The 24644-nt window shown below is 38.5% G+C and overlaps 1 protein-coding gene across 3 annotated transcripts in view; it reads right to left on the bottom strand.

Annotated features, from left to right (window-relative positions):
• Window positions 1–24644, bottom strand: part of ADGRB3 (adhesion G protein-coupled receptor B3) — a 790409-nt gene that overhangs the window by 415767 nt on the left and 349998 nt on the right. For all 3 annotated transcript variants that reach the window (XM_082405028.1, XM_082405030.1, XM_082405029.1), the window contains one exon: window positions 2579–2773. In XM_082405028.1, the coding sequence (XP_082261154.1) occupies window positions 2579–2773 (195 nt within the window). The remainder of the gene's footprint in view (window positions 1–2578; window positions 2774–24644) is intronic.

Raw genomic sequence — 24644 nt, 5'->3', positions numbered from 1 at the left:
AGATGAGTAAGGATGTTGGTAAGGATCTGAGGGAGGATGAAAGGAAAGAGGCCATGGAAATAATGGAGGCTGGGGTAACTGGAGGCCAAGAGAGGGAAACAGCAGTGGGAAGAGAGAGGAAAGACGGATGGAAGAGGTACCGCGTAGGCTGACCCAACAGGAAAGGAAGAGAAGGGAAAAGTCAAGATGACATTACAGTTCCAGCCCACGGACCACTAATTCTACAAGGCAAAGTAGAAAATACAAGAAAATGTGGCACTCAAGATGAGTTTAGCTTACTCCATGTGAAGCCTGAGGTGCTAGCTGATCAGAAGTTCCGAGAGCCCTTGAAAGTGGAGGACTGAAGTCGCAGTAAGGCTGTAATCAAGCAAAGACAACAAATACGTCCAAAAGATTTGTATAAAATTGTTTGTGGAAAGTAGAATAAAAGTGGTACAAAGTCCTCTAGAATTTCAGAGGTGAGAAAGGTCATTTTCAGATGGAGTTTGGGGCTTGCAGTTCTGGCAATCAGAAAGACTTGCTGGAGCTGTGCCAGGAGTTTGACGGGCAGAGACAGAAGAAGAAGGACTTCCAGAAGAGGAAGGTTTCCAGGTGCCCGAAAAGACACTAATAAAGACAGTGAAAGAGAAAAACACAGCTCCTGTTTGTGAATGACTAGCACGCCAGCCTGCTGAGAATTCTGTGCGCATGTGGAGGACTAAGGAGAGAGTAGGAGAGAAACAGAGGAAGGTATTTCTGACCATGCCACAAGGACACCACCACCATCAGCCACGTTGCTCTATTTAAGTCAAGCCAGCTGATGTCCATGCCGAAGGCTGTGGTTACACTAATTGTTCATGGAGTCTGTGCACTCCAATGAGAAACTCAATCATAATATGTCCCCAATACAACCTGGGAATCTTAGTTTCCTGAATTTCAGCACCTAAAAATCTTAAAGCCCTACACTCACGAGGGTTCGAAGAGGCCTGAGAGCTCACTGCCTGCACCCTTCTGCCTGATGTTTCAACCGTGAACACAAGGATCTGAGGTTTTTCAAAATTACAGCTTGTATTTTATGTCAAGGGCTTCAGATGCTATTTTTCAATGTAAATGCCAATGGATAGAAGTATCTCAGAACTACAGGGAAAGGTTGTACTTGGCTTACTTAGTACATTTTTAAAACTGGAAAACTCTTTCATTCTTTGTAAAGAAACAAAAGCATCTTGGGGATTCCCTGGTGGTCCAGTGGTTAGGACTCGGCACTTTCACTGTCAGGGGCCCGGTTCCATTCCTGGTTGGGGAACTAAGATCTGGCAAGCCATGCAGTGTGGCCAAAAAAAATAAATAAAAACAAAAAAACCTCACAAATGCATCTCTGAAATGCTCAAATGACAGTAATCTTCCACCTCCCCTCCCTACAATGTATTTTTACAATTAAAAATGTATTCCTGGACGCTGGTGATATAATATAGAATGCAGTCCACTAACTCTCATTGCAGCTACTTTCAGCAGTATATGCATATAATTTAAATACTATATGCACCTCTATACAAATGAGGGCATTTAATATTATTTATGAATAATTCCATGATTCCAAAAAGCCTTCTATTCCTCTTTCCCTCAATAGCTGATCAAAGCAAAGCAAAACAAAAGAAAAACAAAGAACAAAACAAAAAACCCACCCTCTGAATTCTCCAAGTGAAATGCAAATAAAACTCCCAAAGGAAGAGTGGGCTGAAAGAAGACTACCTGATGTGGGAGTTTTGCCAAAACTTTATTTAATGAACTTCATGCCAAGATACAGGAAGAACATTATGCTGGAAATGCAAAAGCCAACTCAACGTTCTTGGCAGGCGTACATTTCAGCCTAGGCGCAAGAAGAGTTTATCTGAAATGCAAACTAGAGTTGCATTAAATATGCCTTTTTTGCCATTCAACAAGCTTTGTCTTAATGGCAAAGGCAATTCTAAAACTGGATGAGTACTTAAACTTTACTATGGAAATAAATGATGCTCTTCTAGAAGTCTTCCATGACAAGAAAAATATGCTGTGGGGAGTTACTGAATTCCTTATTTTCCTACCCAGAACAGTTCTCTACTCGCCTGATATTTTCAGGCAATGGTTCCACAGAATTAAACATGGCCTTCCCCCTTCTAATAGCAAAACCCCAAACAAAACTTCAAGTGTGTCTTCTCCGCATGCTATAGTTAATGTGCCTTCATTATGCTTAATGTACTTTTAATAGTTTCCTATGGGAAGATGGTGATATTAAATGTGGGAATAAAATATCCACGCTATGACCTGGAATTTGCTATAGTGCCTTTCTGCTGAGGACTCAAATCACTTCACACACGTTCTCACTCCCTATCTCCTGGAGGTGCATTACGTGCGTTTTACGGTTGATGACACCGAGGTATATAGAATGACTAAGGAGCTGAGGTCATTTCCAGAGCTCAGCTGAGCACGGCCTGGATGCCTTCCAGGAGTGAGCAACCTCCCCTCCAGGCCAGGGAGCCCCCATGGTGGCTGCACTGGCTTCTCAGGACCACAACAGATCCCAAGCTCACTTGTTTTTCCTTCATGGAATCACCTCCCTTACCTGGACGCCATCAGATGCAGGGATGTAACTTGCCCTTTTAAACGTGTCTGTCACATTCCTGAGGATTTCCACGGACATCAGAAGATCACCTGCATAGAAGTTTTTCCTCTGAGTTAAATCCAGCAGTGTCTTGGTGACCTGGGACATCCCATCACCTGCCAGCATTCTCTGCCCTTTCGCAAGGTGTTCTTTGATCTGTGATGGTCAAAAGAATGGAATAAACATCAGAATCTTCACTACTGTTTCTTCACATATATCCATCAAACGAATGTACTGAAAACTGCAGGGACAACATTCCAATAGCACTAAAAGACCTGGGAGGATTTCAGAACTAATTTGTGTGTACCCCAAACTCACATGGATAGACCTCTGCACCCATGTCCACACTTTGGCTGACTTGACGGACTTGCCTTTTCTAGTTTCCAGAAAACATAATTTAACACTTCGCAGAAAGCATGTGTTAATTTATGTTTTTAATTGAAATAAAAATAAAAAAGTTTTGCACGTGGTAAACAGGGGAGATTGTTCAGTGAGGTGTGAGCAGAGATGGGAGATTATAAACACTTCAAAGTATCCTTTTATATTAACAAGCTGAGGTTAATAATTTTTGCCTTACCTCTTAAAATAAAGACATCTTTATACAGTAGCAAAAATGAAAAAGAGTTTTCACGAGGACATTTAGCTTAAGAAAGACATTTAGTTAAACTTTAAAGGACTACTATGACAGACATGACTGAAAGCTAGATTATTTTGGCTTTATTTAAAAACAACAACAACAACAAAAACAAAAACCTCTCAGATAGGTCTTCAGCAGCAGAATGAACTATTGAGATGCAAGCTTAAATTAGTTTGATGGCCAGGGAAACATGCTGTCAGTTTTCATATTTGCTTATCCTCCAGCCCAAGGGAAGAAAAGCAACTTATCATGTGGAAGAATGTTAAGGAAAGAGAAGGTAAAGTGATAGCACGGATCTGTTAAATGTTTACTTGTTTACTAGAAGGTTAGTCTTTGTCATCGCATTGTTAAATTTATGATAACAACGACTTATCAAAGGATCATGAAATAACCAAGAACTAACACACCAGAGAAAGACTGGACTAGAAAGGTTAAAGTGTAATAACTATAATCATCAATTTCCCATTAAGAAAAGTGCCAGCAAATCCTTTGAAGTATGGCAGTCAATCTGAGCGAATCCTAAAGTTAGGAATTTTCTTTAAAATGGATTTTAAAAAGGGCTATCTTGACACTTCAGATATTTAACTTTTCTCTAGTCTCTAAAGCTCTGTCTAAAAATATTTTGGGAAAATAAAAATCTTCAGAGACATTCTCTGTTCCCATCGTGTTACGTTAAAAAAACATAACATATATAGGGAATTTGTTTCTTGCCATTTTCTTATTTCATTTCTCTCCTGTCTCCCCTCAGTGGCAGCCATCAAGCCCTGACTAAAGCCAGAGGATGGGTGAGACATCAGTGATCTAATCCTTGCTTATCTCTGTGGTCTCAATGCCCATCTTAAGATGCAGACACTGTGTTGGCCAATCAGAAAGGATGCTGACCTCCAGTAGATGCCAGCTAGTGTACCACGATGATGTGTGCTACCAGGTTGACCTTCAGTCCTGCCTCTAATCTAGTGATAACTCTTTGCAATTTCCTGTTCAGGTCATGTGTGCTATAACATCCTATTTTTGCACTGGATATGCTAACCTCCTCCCTTACGTTGTCTCATGTTTATACACCACTCAAATAGTCCTGGTTCTTCTAAATATCTAAACAGCGTTAATCAACTCCTGTCTGTGCTGTCTCTTAATTCATATATACATCAACCACTCTATCACACTGAATTAAATATAATCATTTGCTTATATGTCTTCTGTGGGTGGTCTTTCCGAACCTTGAGGGTAGGTTCCTTGCTTTCCTCACAGCCTTAGAACACAGCACTGTAAAAGTTTGGTAGGGTGAATTCAGTTACGATATTCTAACTAGAGCTTTGTGACAGAATATGATGGAATGGGCTTTGGAGCCAGGCCTGCCTAGGTTTTTATTTAAACTTTTCAACTTATTATTTATGTAATTGAAGCCATCAGAGACTCATTTTTTCATGTATCTTCTAAGCCTTGAAAAATATGCCTATATGGTTAAAAGTTTTTAAAATCATTTAAAAAAATTCAAATGAACTCACACAAGCCTACCATAGTCAGCACAGCTACTGCACACGGGAAAGCTCCCTGCTTCATCATGGTCTGTGTGCCCTACATGATCTGGTTCCTGGAGACTGCTAACACTTTCCCCCTGATTCACTGTGCTCTGGTCACTCTGGTCTTTTTGATCTTCCTCAACAACATTTCATACAGGCCTGTCTCAGGGCCTTTGCATGCGCTTTTCCTTTTGCCTGGAACAGTCTTCCCACAGAGATCCAAATGCTTTTTGTCATTTCCTCAGAGAGGTCTTATCTAACTTCTTATCTAAAATGGTATCCTTGTCATTCTCAATGATCTTACCCTTCTATTTATTTAGGTATTAATTTATGTATCTCACCTTTTTAAAAAAAATATCTCACCTTTCTTCTTTTTTTTTTTTTTTTTTTTTTTCACCTTTCTTCTTAGTGCTCAACCTTACCTACTATTGTGCATCTATCTTTTGGCTTATTTGTTTTTCTGCTTCCCCCATTAGAACTTGTGAAAGAAGAGATTTTGTGTATTTTATTTACTGTTACATTCCAGTACCTAGAAGACATACTCAATATTTTGGACAAAAGAATTAATGAACAAATTATTGAATGAGTCCTTCTAAGCTCATGTAAGGTCATGGGAAGTCACTTGGAAGTCATCCTAAACTGTTCATCAACAGAGTCCATAGAAAACACTGATATCAAACAGCATGAGGTAAATCAACTACCTGACCTACAGAGACAGTGAAGCTCCTGGGCTCAAAAGTGTCTGCTTCAGCAGGTGGAGTGTGAAATGTTGAAGAGAAATGAAATTAATAAGGTCTACCTTAAAAAATGTCATAGAATTCAGTGTTCAGTTTGGTGCTGGCAATGCAAACCACAGCTGAGATGCTCAAAACCAAGGAGCACTTAGATGGTTCTCCACTAGGGATGTGGTGCAGCAACGGTCGCCAAGGTAAACTTCATCTGACTACTCAACTCAGCTCCCTATCTGTTATTTTGGCAACACCTACCTATGTCTGTGAGGGTCTAACTCACGTAGACAAAATTCATCCTTACCCGCAAACAAAAGCATCACGACATTGACTTGAACCTTGAGGAATACAACATTCAGACATGTTTTCTGTTTGCAGTAAAAATAGCACAGAAGGCTTTGGCTGGCTCAGCTAATCAGAGCTAGGAAAGGCAGTCTTTCACGTCTGGGTCAGCACTAAATGTGGCCCAGTCAGTAGTAAATTAATAACATCACTGCCATCTGACAGCTGGAATGAACTGTTCTCAGTCCCGCTCTTTGGAGACAGATGTGCCCAGACCACAACACCAGCTCTCACAATTGGCACTAATTAGCATCCTTCCTGGCATTGTCAGTGGAAGGCACCCAGCCAAGGCATAACAATACCTTGTAATGTTTGTACACACTAGCATAGGCTACTGGTAGCATTTATAAAGGATATAAAGGGTATTCAGATAAGACAGATCCAGAACATATTCAGGTGGAAAAAAATTCCAGTCTCTTGATCTTCCTTCCATATCAGAAGAGTCCTTACCTTGTGCCTACCCTTTCACTACCTTTTTCTAGAATGACAAATCCATGTTTATCTGCTGGGCTGTTATGGATCATGAAGAAATAGAGTTCAGATTGGGTTTGCTCACCTCACCTTTCTCTATTTTCATACTGTTCCTTTATTTGCATCCTTAATTTTCATCTCCATGATTTCACCCTATGGTTAACCTCTATAATTTTGAAACCCACCTGTTCTTCAATCTTCATTCTTCTTCAATCTTTCCCTATCTCAAAAATATGGCATGAAGTTGGGTATCTTATTTAAATACCAACACCTCATGCTGCTATTTCCTTTCAACTAGTCTTCTTTGCTACCTGCTACGGTTGGGGGGTCTCCTGCAGAGGCAGTGGGTGGCTGTGGCTCACTGTGGGGATAAGGACACTGGCAGCAGAAGTTCTGTGAAGGACTCAATGGTGTGAGCCCTTAGCCTCACCAAAGAGCCTGTAGGCTCCAGCGCTCAGTCACCTCAGGCCAAACAACAAACAGGGAGGGAACCCAGCCCCACCCATCAACAGACAAGTGGATTAAAGTTTAACTGAGCTCTGTCCACCAGAGCAACACCCAGCTCTGCTCACCAGCAGTCCCTCCCATCAGGAAGCTTGCACAAGCCTCTTAGATAGCCTCATCCACCAGAGGGCAGAGAGCAGAAGCAAGAAGAACTATAATCCTGCAACCTGTGGAATGAAAACCACAGTCACAGAAAGAGAGAAAAAATGAAACGGCAGAGGACTATGTCCCAGATGAAGGAATCAGGTAAAACCATAGAAAAACAACTAAATGAAGTGGCGATAGGCAATCTTCCAGAAAAATAATTCAGAATAATGATAGTGAAGATGATCAAGGATTTTGGAAAAAGAATGGAGGCAAAGATCAAGAAGATGCAAGAAATGTTTAACAAAGACCTAGAAGAATTAAAGAACAAACAGAGATGAACAATACAATAATGGAAATGAAAAGTACACTAGAAGGAATCAATAGCAGAATAACTGAGGCAGAAGTATGGATAAGTGCCTGGAAGACAGAATAGTGGAAATCACTGCCACAAAACAGAATAATGAAAAAAGAATGAAAAGAAATGAAGACAGCCTAAGAGACCTTTGGGACAATACTAAATGCACCAGTAATCACATTATAGGAGTCCCAGAAGGAGGAGAGAGAGAGAAAGGACCTGAGAAAATATTTCAAGAGATTATAGTCCAAAACTTCCCTAACATGGGAAAGGAAATAGCCACCCAAGTCCAGGAAGCACAGAGAGTCCCAGTTAGGATAAAACCAAGGAGAAACATGCTGAGACACATTGTAATCAAACTGACAAAAATTAAAGACAAAGAAAACTTATGAAAATCAACAAGGGAAAAACGACAAATAACATACAAGGGAAATCGCAAAATGTTAACAGCTGATTTCTCAGCAGAAACTCTGCAAGCCAGAAGGGAGTGGAATGATATACTTAAAGAGATGAAAGGGAAGAACCTACAACGAAGAATACTCTACCCAGCAAGGCTCTCAGTCAGATTTGACGGAGAAATCAAAAGCTTTACAGACAAGCAAAAGCTAAGAGAATTCAGCACCACCAGAACAGCTTTGCAACAAATGCTAAAGGAACTTCTCTAGGTGGGAAAGAGACTAGCAACTTAAAACAGCCTTGTACATATATAGACTGCTATATCGAAACCTCAAGGCAACAGCAAACCCCAAAACTACAGTAGATACACACACAAAAAAGAAAAATCAACCCAAAGACAACACCAGAGATGGTCATCAAACCACAAGAGAAGAGAACAAAAGAGGAAGGAAAGAAAAAAGACCTACAAAAACAAACCCAAAACAATTAAGAAAATGGCAATAGGAACACACATAACAATAATTACCTTAAATGTAAATGGATTAAATGTGCCAACCAAAAGACACAGACTGGCTGAATGGATATGAAAACAAGACCTGTATATATGCTGTCTACAAGAGATCCACCTCAGACCTAGGAATATATACAGAATGAAAGTGATGGGATGGAAGAAAGTATTCCATGCAAATGGAAATCAAAAGAAAGCTGGAGTAGCAATACTCATATCAGGCAAAATAGACTTAAAAATAAAGACTGCTATAAGAGACAAAGAAGGACACTACATAACAACCAAGGGATCAAACCAAAAAGAAGATATAACAATTGTAAACATATATGCACCCAACATAGGAGGACCTCAATATATAAGGCTAATACTAAGAGCCATAAGGGGAGAAATCGAAAGTAACACAATAATAGTGGGGAACTTTAACACCCCACTTTGATCAATGGACAGATCATCCAGACAGAAAATCAGTAAGGAAATGCAAGCTTTAAATGACACATTAGACCAGATGGACTTAACTGACATTTATAGAGCACTCAATCCAAAAGCAGAAGAATACACATTCTTCTCAAGTGCACATGGAACATTCTCCAGGATTGACCACATCCTGGGCCACAAAGCTAGCCTTGGTAAATTTAAGAAAATTGAAATCATATCAACCATCTTTTCTAACCACAGCACTATGAGATTAGAAATAAACTACAATAAATGGTAATAATTTTTTTAACATCTTTTTTGGAGTATAATTGCTTTACAATTGTGTTAGTTTCTGCTGTATAACAAAGGGAATCAGCTATATGCATACATATATCCCCCATCCCCTCCCTCTTGCATATCCCTCCCACCCTCCTTATCCCACCACTCTATGTGGTCATAAAGCACCAAGCTAATCTCCCTGTGCTATGCAGCTGCTTCCCACTAGCTTTCTATTTTATATTTGGTAGTGTATATATGTCAAAGCTACTCTCCCTCTTTGTCCCAGCTTACCTTCCCCCTATCCATGTCCTCAAGTCCATTTACTATGTCTGTGTCTTTATTCCTGTCTTGCCCCTAGGTTCATCAGAACTTTTTTTTTTTAATTCCATATATATGTGTTAGCATATGGTATTTGTTTTTCTCTTTCTGACTTACTTCACTCTGTATGACAGACTCTAGGTCCATCCACCTCACTACAAATAATTAAATTTCGTTTCTTTTCATGGCTGAGTAATATTCCATTGTATATATGTGCCACATCTTCTTTATCCATTCATCTGTTGATGGACACTAAGGTTGCTTCCATGTCTTGTCCTGGTTATTGTAAATATTGCTGTAATGAATATTGTGGTATATGTCTCTTTTTGAATTATGGTTTTCTCAGGGTCTATGCCCAGTAGTGGGATTGCTGGGTCATATGGTAGATCTAGTTTTAGTTTTTTAAGTAACCTCCATACTGTTCTCCATAGTGGCTGTGTCAATTTACATCCCCACCAACAGCGCAAGAGGGTTCCCTTCTCTCCACACCCTCTCCAGCATCTATTGTTTGTAGATTTTTTGATGATGGCCATTCTGACAGGTGTGAGGTGACACCTCATTGTAGTTTTGATTTGCATTTCTCTAATGATTATTGATGTTGAGCATCCTCTCATGTGTTTGTTGGAAATCTGTATATCTTCTTTGGAAAAATGTCTGTTTAGGTCTTCTGCTCATTTTTGGATTGGGTTGTTTTTTGTTTTTTTTTGATATTGAGCTGCATGAGCTGCTTGTGTATTTGGGAGATTAAGCCTTTGTCAGTTGCTTCGCTTGCAAATATTTTCTCCCATTCTGAGGGTTGTCTTTTCACCTTGTTTATGGTTTCCTCTGCTGTGCAAAAGCTTTTAAGTTTCAATAGGTCTCATTTGTTTGTTTTTATTTCCATTTCTCTAGGAGGTGGGTCAGAAAGGACCTTGTGATTTATGTCATAGAGTGTTCTGCCTATGTTTTCCTCTAAGACTTTTATAGTGTCTGGCCTTACATTTAGGTCTTTAATCCATTCTGAGTTTATTTTTGTGTATGGTGTCAGGGAGTGTTCTAATTTCATACTTTTACATGTACCTGTCCAATTTTCCCAGCACCACTTATTGAAGAGGCTGTCTTTTCTCCACTGTATATTCTTGCCTCCTTTATCAAATATAAGGTGACCATATGTATGTGGGTTTATCTCTGGGCTTTCTATCCTGTTCCTTTGATCTATATTTCTGTTTTTGTGCCAGTACCATACTGTCTAGATTACTGTAGCTTTGTAGTATAGTCTGAAGTCAGGGAGCCTGATTCCTACAGCTCTATTTTTCTTTCTCAAGATTGCTTTGGCTATTCAGGATCTTTTGTGTTTCCATACACATTGTGAAATTTTTTGTTCTACTTCTGTGAAAAATGCCATTGCTAGTTTGATAGGGATTGCATTGAATCTGTAGATTGCTTTGGGTAGTATAGTCATTTTCACAATGTTGATTCTTCCAATCTAAGAACATGGTATATCTCTCCATCTATTTGTATCATGTTAAATTTCTTTCATCAGTGTCTGATAGTTTTCTGTATACAGGTCTTTTGTCTCCTTACGTAGGTTTATTCCTAGGTATTTTATTCTTTTTGTTGCTGTGGTAAATGGGAGTGTTTCCTTAATTTCTCTTTCAGATTTTTCATCTTTAGTGTACAGGAATGCAAGAGATTTCTGTGCATTAATTTTGTATCCTGCTACTTTACCAAATTCATTGATTAGCTCTAGTAGTTTTCTGGTGGCATCTTTAGGATTCTCTATGTATAGTATCATGTCATCTGCAAACAGTGACAGATTTACTTCTTCTTTTCTGATTTGGCTTCCTGTTATTTCTTTTTCTTCTCTGATTGCTGTGGCTAAAACTTCCAAAACTATGTTGAATAATAGTGGTAATAGTGGACAACCTTGTCTTCTTCCTGATCTTAGAGGAAATGGTTTCAGTTTTTCACCATGGAGAATGATGTTGGCTGTGGGGTTGTCAGATATGGCCTTTACTATGTTGAGGTAGGTTCTCTCTATGCTCACTTTCTGGAGAGTTTTTATCATAATTGGGTGTTGAATTTTTTCAAAAGCTTTTTCTGCATCTATTGAGATTACCATATGGTTTTTATCCTTCAATTTATTAATATGGTTTATCACATTGATTGATTTGCATATATTGAAGAATTCTTGCATTCCTGGAAAAAACCCCACTTGATCACGGTGTATGATCCTTTTAATGTGCTGTTGGATTCTGTTTGCTAGTATTTGGTTGAGGATTTTTGCATCCGTGTTCATCAGTGATATTGGCCTGTAGTTTTCTTTTTTTGTGACATCTTTGTCTGGTTTTGGTATCAGGGTGATGCTGGCCTCGTAGAATGAGTTTGGGAGTGTTCCTCCCTCTGCTATATTTTAGAAGAGTTTGAGAAGGATAGGGGTTAGCTTTTCTCTAAATGTTTGATAGAATTCACCTGTGAAGCCATCTGGTCTTGGGCTTCTGTTTGTTGAAAGATTTTTAATCACAGTTTCAATTTCAGTGCTTGTGACTGGTCTGTTTATATTTTCTATTTCTGCCTGGTTCAGTCTTGGAAGGTTGTGCTTTTCTTAGAATCTGTCCATTTCTTCCCGGTTGTCCATTTTATTGGCATATAGTTGCTTGTAGTAATCTCTCATGATCCTTTGTATATCTGCAGTGTCAGTTGTTACTTCTCCTTTTTCATTTCTAATTCTATTGATTTGAGTTTTCTCCCTTTTTTTCTTGATGAGTCTGGCTAATGGCTTATCAATTTTGTTTATCTTCTCAAAGAACCAGCTTTTAGTTGCATTGATCTTTGCAATCGTTTCCTTCATTTCTTTTTCATTTATTTCTGATCTGATCTTTATGATTTCTGCTAACTTGGGCGTTTTTCTGTTGTTCTTTCTCTAATTGCTTTAGGTGTAAGGTTAGGTTGTTCATTTGAGATTTTTCTTTTTTCTTGAGGTAGGATTGTATGGCTATAAACTTCCCTCTTACAACTGTTTTGCTGCATCTCATAGGTTTTGGGTCATCGTGTTTTCATTGTCATTTATTTTTAGGTACTTTTTAATTTCCTCTTTGATTTCTTCAGTGATCTCTTGGTTATTTAGTAGTGTATTGTTTAGCCTCCATGTGTTTGTACTTTTTACAGTATTTTTCCTGTAATTGATATCTAGTCTCATAACGTTGTGGTTAGAAAAGATATTTGATACGATTTCAATTTTCTTAAACTTACCAAGGGTTGATTTGTGACCCAAGATATCCTGCAGAATGTTCCATGAGCACTCGAGAAGAAAGTGTATTCTGCCACTTTTGGGTGGAATGTTCTATAAATATCAATTAAATGTATCTGGTCTATTGTGTCATTTAAAGCTTGTGTTTCCTTATTTATTTTCTGTTTTGATGATCTGTCCATTGGTGTAATTGGGCTGTTAAAGTCCCCTAGTATTTTTGTGTTACTGCCCTTTAGTTCTTCTAGGTCCTTGTTAAATGTTTCTTGTATTTTCTCCATTCTATTGCCAAGATTCTGGATCATCTCTACTATCATTTCTCTGAATTCTTTTTCAGGTAGACTGCCTATTTCCTTTTCATTAGTTTGGTCTAGTGGGTTTTTACCTTGCTCCTTCATCTGCTGCATATTTTTCTGTCTTCTCATTTTGTTTAACTTACTGTGTTTGGGGTCTCCTTTTTGCAGGCTGCAGATTCGTAGTTTCTGTTGTTTTTGTTGTCTGCCCCCAGTGGGTGAGGTTGGTTCAGTGGCTTGTGTAGGCTTCCTGGTGGAGGGGACTGGTGCCTGTGTTCTGGTGGATGAGGCTGGATCTTGTCTTTCTTGTGGGCAGTGTTGTGTCTGGCGGTGTGTTTTGTGGTGTCTGTGAACATAGTATGATTTTAGGCAGCCTCTCTGCTAATGGGTGCGGTTGTGTTCCTGTCTTTCTAGTTGTTTGGCATGGGGTGTCCAGCACTGGAGCTTGCTAGCCATTGGGTGTAGCTGGGTCTTAGCATTGAGACAGAGATCTCTGGGTGAGCTTTCACCAACTGATTTTATGTGGGGCCGGGAGGTCTCTCGTGGTCCAATGTCCTGAACTCAGCTCTCCCACCTCAGAGGCTCAGGCCTGACACCAGGCCAGATCAACAAGACCCTGTCAGTGACATAGCCAGGTACGTGGGGATTTTCTCTCCTTTTGAGAAGTCTGAGGTCTTCTGCCAGCATTCAGTAGGTGTTCTGTAGGAGTTGTTCTACATGTAGGTGTATTTTTGATGTATTTGTGGGAAGGAAGGTGATCTCCACATCTTACTCCTCCGCCATCCTGAAGGTCCCCCTGCAACAGTAGACTCCACTGATGATGCCAACCTCTGCAAGAGCTAGAGGTGCAGAGGCATTTATTTCAGAGGGTTTGCAGCTTGCTTTTTTTTCCTTTTCCTTTGTGCTTCATTTAATTTCACTTGTTCACAGGGTGCTTCATGCAGAGGCCTCAGACCCTGCACTTCAGATCAGAGTGCCTAGTGAGAAATGGCTGTGCCGACACCTCAGCTTGGTCAGTTGTAATAATTTTAATCCAATCTATTTATTCACTATTGCTTTTCAACCATTGCTTCTTACATTCTCTTCTTCTTTCCGAGCACAGTTTCCTTTCTTCTAACCTTTTAGTAGTTGTTTTAGTAAGGTTCTGTGAATGGTAACTCTTTCAGTCTTTGACTTACATTTTTTAAAGTTATGCTCACTTTCAGTTGATCTTTTTCATGGGAGTGTTTATTTTTCCCTTTGCATTTTCATAATATGACTTAGTGCCTCTATTGTTGCAAATTAGACAGCTGATATTCTGTAAATTACCAGTCTTTTCTTTGTGGTAGCTTTTAGTGTTTTTCTTTGTGTTTTTAGTACAATGAGGATTAAGTTTATGTGGATTTTCATGTATTTATTCATGATTCTTTTTAATCTGAATGTATTACCTGTCTTCACTCTGGAAAATTCTTAAGCACTAACTCATAGAATGTTGCTTCTCCTACAATCTCTATGGAGTCTCTTTCTGGAATACATTTCCATTATATTATATACATTTCTATTAACTATATACTAAACTTTCTCTTTTTACTCTTCATTTTCTAAGTTCTCTTTTATGATTTTCATTTCTTTATCTATTCTGGCTTCTGAGTGATCTTTTTCCCAACCTAACTTCTGATCACTAATTTCTTCTTCAATTGTGTCTAATTGGCTCTTTATTCTGTTCATTAATTTCAATGACAATATTTTCCACTTATAGAAGTTCTAGCTCATCTTTTTCAGTCTTTCATTTCTTAACTGTGCTTTCTGTTCTTTCTTTTATCACTCAAATTATTTTAAACAAATGTTATAATTTCTTTCATATTTTCTAATATTTCTACTTCTTGCATTGCTAATTTTCTTGATTCTTGCATTTGATAATTCTCTCTCATGATATTTGTAATTATTGCCAACTCATATTCATTAATGTGTGTTTATCCTTTGGGACCCGCATGTTGTTGTTTTGTGAAAGAGTTCTTAAAGACTAGCTTTGAGTGTGTTTCTCTGAGGATGAAGGCCTCAGGCAGTTCAATGATACTGGATCATTTTACATTAATTTCCATGTTAATTCCTTCTGTTTATGGTTCAGATAAGAGTTTCAGTTTCTGAAAGGTCATTTCTTTCCTCTTCCTCCCAAAACCTTGTATAAATTTAAATTGCTTCGACATATCCTAGACCTACAGAGTTTTTCTTGCCCATGAAGCCAGAGCAATCAAGATAGTGCCAGCTTGTTGCAGGGAGCTAGGTATAGTATCACGACTTGTGTGGAAAGGGCTCTTGTCAGCAAACCCAAGACAGTTTTAGAATCTCAGCATCCAGTACCTAGGACTCACATATAATCTGAAACTCTCCCAGGCTGCTGAAGCATCAGCTTTCCCCTATCACTCTGGTTTTCACTTTTTTCCCCTCATTTCTGATGTATTTCTCTGTCTAAGTATTTCTCTGTCTTTCTTTTGAGCTCAGCTATAACATACTATTTGAAAATATATTCTTGCTGTAGTTTATGCAGAACCTCAGTATGATCTGTGAAGTACTAGTGTGGTCCATCCCACTGTTCCTCTCCTGCTGCAGGTCCCTAATACCAACCAGAATGAACTACTCACCATTTCCCAAAGAAAGCCCATGGATCTTGCTCTTACTTCCTGACTTATGCACTTCTATAACTTTAAATGCTTTCCCTAAATCCTTTTGTTAAATTGTTTTCTTTTCTCCTTCCTGAATTCTTTTCAGATAACTGCAATCATGATATGATCTCTACTTTCAAACCTCATATAAGTAATCTTGCTCCATCTTACATTATTATAGTGTTTGTGTTCTTATCTTATCCATTCTATTAGACCATAAACCCCTAAAGGGCCTGTAGTGTCTTTTTTCAATTTGTTTACCCTGTAATATCCAGCACATTGTCTGACACACAGAGGTATCTTCTCAAAGTGCTTGTTAAATTAAACTGAAACCACAGAAGAATTTTCTTTTTCCTTCTGTAACTATAATCCTCAACAGTCAACAAGGTAAAAACATAGCTGTCCACAATTATTCAAAACAAAGAAGTATGTAATAATTAGAGAACATTTACATTTCCTGACAGAATTGCCTTTTAAATGATATCCAATTAATATAAATAGGCAAATGATTTCAGAAATTTTAAATTTCTACAGTTATAGTTACAGAATTGCTACCTTTTAAAAAATAATGACAATTACAACAAAATATAGCATTTATTAAATGCCTATTTTATGGCAAGCATGGGACTATTTTTTACATGAATTATCTCATCTGAGTTTTAAAACGACCATTGGAGGTGCCATAATTATCCACATTTAACAGATGAAGATGTAGAAACACAGTGTGGTGACATGAGTTCCCCAGGATTGCTTAGCTCCTAAATTGTACCAAGATTTGAGCTCAGGCAGTTGGATTCCAGGGTCCATGCTCTTAACACCACACACTTAACTCAAGTTTTATACAGCACTGTTGTTAGAAACTATCAAAATGTTTAAATATTTAGAAGTCATCCTCAACCACGTTTGTTTTAAAGAGACACTAAATCTTTTTCATATGTAGAAAGAATATAAAAATCAAGAGGCTTGAAGAGCAACTTTCCAGGCTGTTGAGGTGCTGTCAATTATTTGAGTAGTGGTCGGTATTTTTTAACACAATGCGGAAATGTTCCTAAAGCCATTTACCAATATCTATAAAAGATTTTGTAGGTAGCTTTATTCAAGTGGAGAGAAAAGCCCCCATGGATACATCAAGGTTTCTGTTTCCCTTGGGCTTTATTTTTTTAATTCTTTTATTTTAGTCACTGAAGTAGTTCAGAAAGCTTTATAATTTTAATATTTCCTGTAAAATTATAATTGTCAGTGATTATATCTGCTCACATTGCTGTACTCTGTGAGCATTTTTTCTCCAAAGGACAAGCTTTAAAAGTTTCTGTGTCATTCACATTTAATACTGTTGACAAGATCAACAGCGAAAGGCAAAAAAAAAAAAAAAAAAAGAAGAAGTCTAAAAATAGTTGCTTTTTATACTTCTGGATTAAGCCTCCTTGCTCTTTATATAGAGAGATGTGGTTAGGGTCATGGTTTAAAGAGTAGGTGTGTTTCTGAAATAACCTGATTTTTTTCACTTTATGCCTCCCACTGCCAGCCACAGTTGCCTCTATTGTGTGAATCCTAAAAAAAGGTTTATCGTAGTCATTCTGTGCAAATGACACCCTTTGAACATCGTATATTCATATATTATTTTCAGCCTCAACTCCTACAGTCCATCTGTAAGGTATATTAAAGGTTCTCACAGCTCTAAGTGGCTTCAATTAAAAGATAATTATACAAGAAACTTCTTTTCATAAAGCAATGATCTAAATATACATCTTTTGCTTCAGTTAATAACTGTCATTTTCTAAGACAAAAGTCACTCACTAGATGATAGTTTTAAGTTATTTACAGGTTTATCTGGTGTCTCCAGGAAAGACAGAGATCATTCTATATGAAAAAGAAAGTATATCTTTTGTTCTAGTACATGAATACTTCTCAATTTTCCCTATATTTGATATTAAAAAAAAACATACATTCATCTTAGGGCTAGGACTTCAGATATGAAAAGACAATTCTTGTCTAGAGACAATGTGATAGGGAGATTTAGTTAAATATTCCCCTGCATAAATTATATATTATTGCCCAGGACCCAGGATGAAAAGCATTTGGCCATAGGCGCATTGAGTATCCCAATTTCTTGCCCCGGGAATTCCTGAAGTGAGAGAGAGGACCCCATGGATTTGAGGATTGCAAGGTATTGTTATGAGAATAAACTGAGTCATGAAGAAAACTGAGCCAGGTATACACTGTGCATATTTCCTTGTAAAACCTGGAAAGTTCCAAACTAAGAATGAGAGCACAGTAAACGTACCTCCCCGCAAAAAAACTAGAAATAGCTTTAATTTCTAGTCAAAATTAAAAAGTACAATTGCAAAGCACAGGCCATAGGTAGGTGGAATTTCTTTTCTTAACACCAAACAAATCTAGAATGATTATTAATATTCTGACCCAGAGGACAGCACTAGAGCATATGCATGAGCTCAAAGTAGTATGGTGGTTCCAGATCAGGACCCAAACTTTCAGGCACCTGCCCAATGGGAGGCAGAGCAGTAAGCAACCCTCCTTCTCTGAGGCTTTTTCAATTCTGTTTCTGTTACTTGGTTTCCTAGTTCTAGAAATACTGCATCAGTCAGAATGGGATAGGTTATGCTGTGACAACAAACAATTCCCAAATCTCAGTACCTAAAAACAAAAGATGTATTTCTCACTCACTTTACATATGCAACCCAGGTCGTCAGGGAGGCTGGGTTCATGCTAGTTCACGTTCACTCAGGGGCTTGGGATGACAGAGGATGAAGGATTTTGCACTGGCAAGGACATTCCCAAGCCTGAAATAAGAAAGGTCACTTCCATACACAAACAATTGGCTGGAACTTCAAGGGGTGAAGAAGCACGATCCTCCCATTTGCTAGGAGAGAGAAACTAGGTATCATTTAACATACTATGCCTTTCAATGGTACGGAACTGGCCAGCACTCATTTAAATTCTTTGCATTCATTCAGCAAAACTTCAACCCTAGAGAAACTCTACCACAGTACTTCTTAAATTGTAATGTGTATATGAATCACAAATGTTACTTTTCAAAGTGCAGGTCTGGGACAGGTTCTATATTTCTAACAAGCTCCCAGGTGCTGCTTCTACTTTTGGTCTTCATAAACCATCTAGGCTCTACCAAATGCATTCTCTGCACCTGCATCCAAGTAGCTCAACTTTCCTGGAGACAAGTCACATCTACACTGGCTAGTTCTACTCTAAGTTCTTTATGTCACACTTTTATACCATGCAACCTTTGGCAACCCCTAAGCCACCTGCTTCAAGTTAATCTTCATCGTCTTGCTTTCTCATTTCAGAAAATAATATCACGTCAGCCGCATGTTCTCGCTCAACCTTAATAAAGGGTTCCATCATCTCTCCTCGGGATTCCGCAGTGCGCTCCACAGCTTCCCATCCTGCCCCCTACAGTCTATTCCCTATAGAACAGCCCTCTGACCCTCTTTCATTATATTGAATCATATCACTCCTTACTGTCAATGGCTTCCCATTCCCCTTAGAATAAAATCCAAACCTTAGCAAAGGTCTTTAAGGCACAGATAATTTTTTCCCTACCTAGTTCTCCAACTTCATCTCATGACACTCTCTTCTTGCTCAATACCTCTGACCACTGGATCGAGTTTCACTTCCTTAAACACCTCATGGTTTTCCCACACACTATTCTCCCCAGTAGAATGCACACTCATGCCCTGAAAAACTCATTCTCTCCACTTTTTGCATGTCTACATCTATCTCATCTTTCAGGTCACTCTTATAATGTCATTTCCTCTTCGATATCTCACTGACTTTCTTATGTAAAGTAGTCCCCAAACTTTATTCCCTATGTTGGCACTTTGTTAAGCTCCTCCAACATATCACAGTTTGGAATTATTTTGTCTCTTTTCCTGTCTACTTTATTTTGTATTTGTTGTGTGTGTCATATTCAAGTTGCATCCTTGGGTCCTTACACTGTGTTGCACCTAGTTAAAGCCCAGCAGATATTTGTAGAATAACTAATGGGTAGTTGAATGGATGGATGAATGATTAAATAATAGAGTACACTTTGCTTTATAATATTTTTCCTTTGGCATTAGCCTAAACATAATTATCTGTACAAGTATATTCCATTAAATCATCCCATGAATAAGTTTCAAGTCAGTGGATTTCAATGCCTAAAACTAATTCTAACATTTCTTCGCCAAGACACAATAAATCCATAATAAGGGAGAAGCTTAAAAATCTTCTGGGATTTATAGATATAATCAGTAATATGCTGTGCATTTTTAAAAAAGAGGAAATACAGTATAATTTTAGAAGTATTTCATTATACAGCTTTGTAATAGACTCCCTTAAAATTCCCTGGGAAACACTGTCATATGTGCCTAAAGATTTTTTTATACTTTATAATACAGTGAAAATTTATCAGTTTAGTAAAGTGTAGTAATTCCTGTAAGGCCAATGTGTTTGCCACTACAACTAGAAAAAACCATATAAATTACGAAAATCATATTCTTTAGAGCTTCAGTGAGCTACGGATGAGATGAACTAAGTTTCCAGAAAGAAGAGATCCTTTCTGAGATAGGCAAACAATTTCAGCCAGTTGTTTTTTTTTCCCCTTAGGAATGTTTGCTAAATTTTGGCAAAAAGTGAGGGGAAGGTGTGGCTAAGGCAGAGGACTTCTAGGGTAGAAAGAGAAACTAATGTTCTTTGGTTGCTCAGGGCTGAAGAACTATAATGGAAATTGTAGGGTCCCTAAATATCTTACTGGGATATTTCTCCATGAGACATTTGCTGGATTTTTGGAATGTGTAGGAAGCTGAAGAGTTAGGATAAACACTTGTAAAAATCAGAGTGCAGTTTTCTCCACCCTTGTAAGTAGGCATTTAGAAACAAACGCCTAGTGAGGGAGGAGTCCAGCTTTAAGTAACCAGCTGTCTCCCACTCAAGACATTTGATGTATTTGAAGTTGCCTGGGCAGAAAGCCTGGACCCTCTGAAGGGCAGAGCTGAATCTTCTACAGTTTCTCAGGGCTGATAGGATGGGCACACATGAGCTCTCTATCCAAAGCGTATAAGACACACGGTGGAGAAAGGGAGACTAAGGGGATGTGGTAGTCTGATGAAAACTGCAAAACATCTTGACCCAGGTGAATCCTTGGCTGCTTTAAAGTTTCTGCTCCTCATTATGTCTGAAAAGTGGGAAGGCTTTTTGGTGGATATCAACACTGTCCCAAAATCCTACATTTGTTTTACACAATGACTGAGATTTAATTAAAAATTACTAGGGCTTCCCTGGTGGCGCAGTGGTTAAGAATCTGCCTACCAATGCAGCAGTCACAGGTTCGAGCCCTGGTCCGGGAAGATCCCACATGCCGCGGAGCAGCTAAGCCCATACACCACAACTAATAAGCCTGTGCTCTAGAGTCCACGAACCACAACTACTGAGCCTGCATGCCACAACTACTGCAGCCCACACACCTAGAGCCCGTGCTCCACAAGAGAATCCACTGCAATGAGAAGCCTGCGCACCGCAACAAAGAGTAGCCCCTGCTCGCCGCAACTAGAGAAAGCCCGCGTGCAGCAACAAAGACCCAATGCAGCCAAAAATAAATAAATAAATTTATTTTAAAAAATTTACTACATATGTCAGATGATGTGACTGATGAAAGAAAACAAAACAAGCCCTTCACAGTTATCCATCTTAGATTTTCTTGAAAAGAAATTTTAAATGACTGGTTAAAATGTTAAAGAAAACAGAGAAGAGAAGAACAAAATAAAATTTGTCCATTCTCTGATGGAGAATTCTAATAGAGTTGAAATGTTAAAAAAAAGAAACCAACTTAAAATAAAATGTATACTATAGACCAGGAGTTAGTGAACTACAGCCCATGGGCCAAATTCAGCCCATTGCCTGTTTTTGTAAAAGTTTTATGGGAACACAGCCATGTTCACTAATTGTCTATAGTTCCTCTTGTGTTACAACACCAGAGTTGAGTATTTAGAACAGACACCATATGGAATATAAAGTCTAAAATATTCTCTATCTTGTCCTTGAAATACATTGTAAACTTTGACATATGAATTGCTTAAAATATCAAGATTTAATTAACATCTTCCTTCCAATTTTTTTTTTCAATCAGCTCCTTCAGGGTAGATAGCATTCAATAATGTGAGCTATATGAACACTCAGTAAGCTTGTCATTTTATTCAGGACCTCACATTGGAAACTTTGGGACTGTGAAGTTGAACTCACACGCCAAAACCTTAACACGTGGCCTTGAATAAATTAAGAGCCTTCTGTCCATTTTAAAGGAAGTAATGTTTTTCAACGTTTCCTTGGTATTGTTGGATTCTGCAAAAATTATTTGAGCTCTGGGAGTGAGGACTCTGACAAACCTGAAACTTGGCAACAGAAATAAGAAGGCAGCCACGCACTGTGCCTTGAGTACTTAAAAGGAGGATGTCCACATTCTTCCATGAGAGGGCCAAGTAAGTAGAAATACATGTATATGAATGCCAAATTAATGTTGTAATTAATAACAATAATAGTTCACATTTATTGAATGTGCACTATAAGCTAGTAACAGCTCACTTAACTGGCCTTGGGTGAACTTCCCAAATTGGTATTTTTTAAAGAACTCCCACATGGTTATTATGTTCAGCCAGGATTAAAAATCTACTGATCTAGTTTCTTCTTCCCGATTTCCCTATCACTTGCTGTGTTCCAACGTTCTACTGTTCTCTCTCTCTCTCTCTCTCCCCTAATAAACACTCACATTATACTGCAAAAAACGGGCAGAACAAATAACTCTTGTTCTCTCAGGCTCACTTACCTTTACTTATGAATATTCAAATATTAAAATCATCTGCTAGTTCCCCTGGTTGGCTGGACCATAGCACTCAGTTCTTTGTGTTGCAATTGCTCATTAAAAAACAGTAAGACTTGCCCACTTTTCTGGCTCAAAATATATTTGGTGTAAACAAAACTATGGTGGCCATTGTTTTCTTCCTTTCCTCTAAATAAGCTGCAGTCATCAAATGTATTAGCCTCTTTTAGGCAATGTGTTTGGCATTTGTGCAACGAGGTGGTGGCCAACAAAGTGTGATGTGTGAGAAGTTTTGTTGCAATGGAGCAAAACTCACCTGGAAGGTAGGGAATATGGGTTAATATAAAGCATATGCTATGATGTGATTTCTTTGGTATTATGATTCCTACTCAACTAGTGTGAACCTTACAGGATTCAAGCTACCTTAAGACACGATGAATAGCTCAAAATGAGTCACAGTGGCCAGTATGAACTTCCACGCTAGTTGTTTTGAAACATCCCCTGTAGGACTATGAGTGTTTTGGAGTGATAAACTAAGAGTGTTACTTTAGACAAGAACGTTGATGGGCGATGTACTTCACTGGAACAGAGGGAGAATGAGTAAAGTCAAGACCCCCTTTCCTGGGATAACTGTTACTCCTTAAAAAGAGACCACTAAGCTGAGTGACATGAAGACTCTTCCCTGGAGGACCCGACACCACGCAGCTGAGAGCCATTCCCATTGGAGTGGATGGCAACTCCCCACTCACGCTTTTCCAAGACCTGTTGCCAGACAAGAGATCACTGCCTCCTTCCTGGACTTTTCCAGGAAGGGTTTGTTACTCCCTCTTCTATTTTCACAACTCTGTGTTGAGTGCTTATTTTGTGTAATAAGCTGAGTGATTCACTCACTCTGTGGTGTACCTCCAATCCTTTGATTGTCACCTGCCCTCCCGCTGGGCCCTGCAAGGAGCAGCAAGTGCATTCTCCACCCCAGCCTCTCTCTGTCTCTGTCTCTGTCTCCCTCTCACTCACCCTAACCTTCCACCCCATCTGTCTCTATCGTTCTCTCTCTCTCTCTAATTAACACTCATAAAAGTAGAGGAAAACTGGAGAAACAAGTCCTTAAACCACAATTCAAGTTCCTTGACATCCCTTCCCACAAAATCAACCTTTCCATGACTAGACAGATCATTGCTCCAACTTCTGTATCTATTCATTTGTTAAATGACGTCTTGAAAAATAGAAACAGAGGTTAGAAAGGACAGTGACCTCAAAGGAAACATTTATACCAATTCTTCAAATTTCCATGTGGAGGGACTTCTGCTAGAGGAATATCTGTGACCTTGTTCTGGAACTGTCTACCTGCAGAGGGCATCCATTCTGCTAGTTCTATGTCATCTGTCACTTCCGGTGTGTGTGTGTAGGCATGTATTTGTATGTGAATAAAAGAGAGAGAGAGAGAGGGAGAGAATGAGTGAGAGAGAGGACGGGGTGGGGGGAAGAGAGAGAGAGAGAGGTACCCTGATTGTCCAGGTGCACCAGAGACAAGGCAGTCTGTTTGTTTAATTTGGGGAGGGGTGGGACTGGCCCTCTTGGTCCACAATATTCACCCATTTTCTCCAAATATTTTTATAAGTAAAAGAGACACTATTCTTAATGTGCCTGAACTCTGTGCCTATTTCTCCATAGGTTCAGAAATTATTTCTACCTTGCTTGGTACAAAATTCAAAAAAATCCCAGAATATGAAATGAAATATTAACATATGGAAAAAACACATGAAATCTCCAAGAATCCCACTACATTAAGCACTTTATTCCTCTAGCCTCACTTTTTTAAACTGTGTGCATTTATTTGTGACTTTTTTTTTTTTTATAAACAGCAGTTGGATCATAGTGTTTAATTTTGTATCTTACAAAGTTTCCAAGAGACTTCATGAATTTTAGCTTACTGAAATTCTTCTGCAATGGCCAAGTAAGTTCATGAAGTAATGTCATAAATCACTCCACATTTCTAGGTATTTTTGGGTTAGGAAAATTGCACGTGAGGGATAATACTTATTAATTTCTTGTGGTTAAAATTCACGAACATTAAGTCTGGTACCTCACCTTCTTAGAACTCTCCAGCTGCCAGCATCCCCCTCCTGATAAGAAAAGTGGCAGAGTCATTCTTTACACAAGCATCTATGGAATATCTAGAATATGCTTAGCATTGTGCTGGGCACTAGAGAAATGAAGATTAAGAGAAATGATTTCTGTCCTCAAGGAATTCAATAAATGTTCAATATGACAGATTAGTGATTTTATATATTAAACTGATTAATGACACCTTTCTGTCTATCTCAATTGGTTTATAAGTATGAGAGTTCATAGGACACACTCAACTAATGTTTGTTGATGATAAAATGTCATTTCAAACTTAGTCTTCATATAATTTTAAAAAATGGGCATACAAAATATTGTAATCTATGTGGGTATGTACATATATTGTAATCTATG

The sequence above is a fragment of the Balaenoptera borealis genome, assembly GCF_965194805.1.
Source record: "Balaenoptera borealis genome assembly, chromosome: 9".
NCBI classification, from domain to species: domain Eukaryota; kingdom Metazoa; phylum Chordata; class Mammalia; order Artiodactyla; family Balaenopteridae; genus Balaenoptera; species Balaenoptera borealis.
Note: the sequence above shows the minus strand (reverse complement) of the source record. Positions and strands in the feature narration are given on the sequence as shown.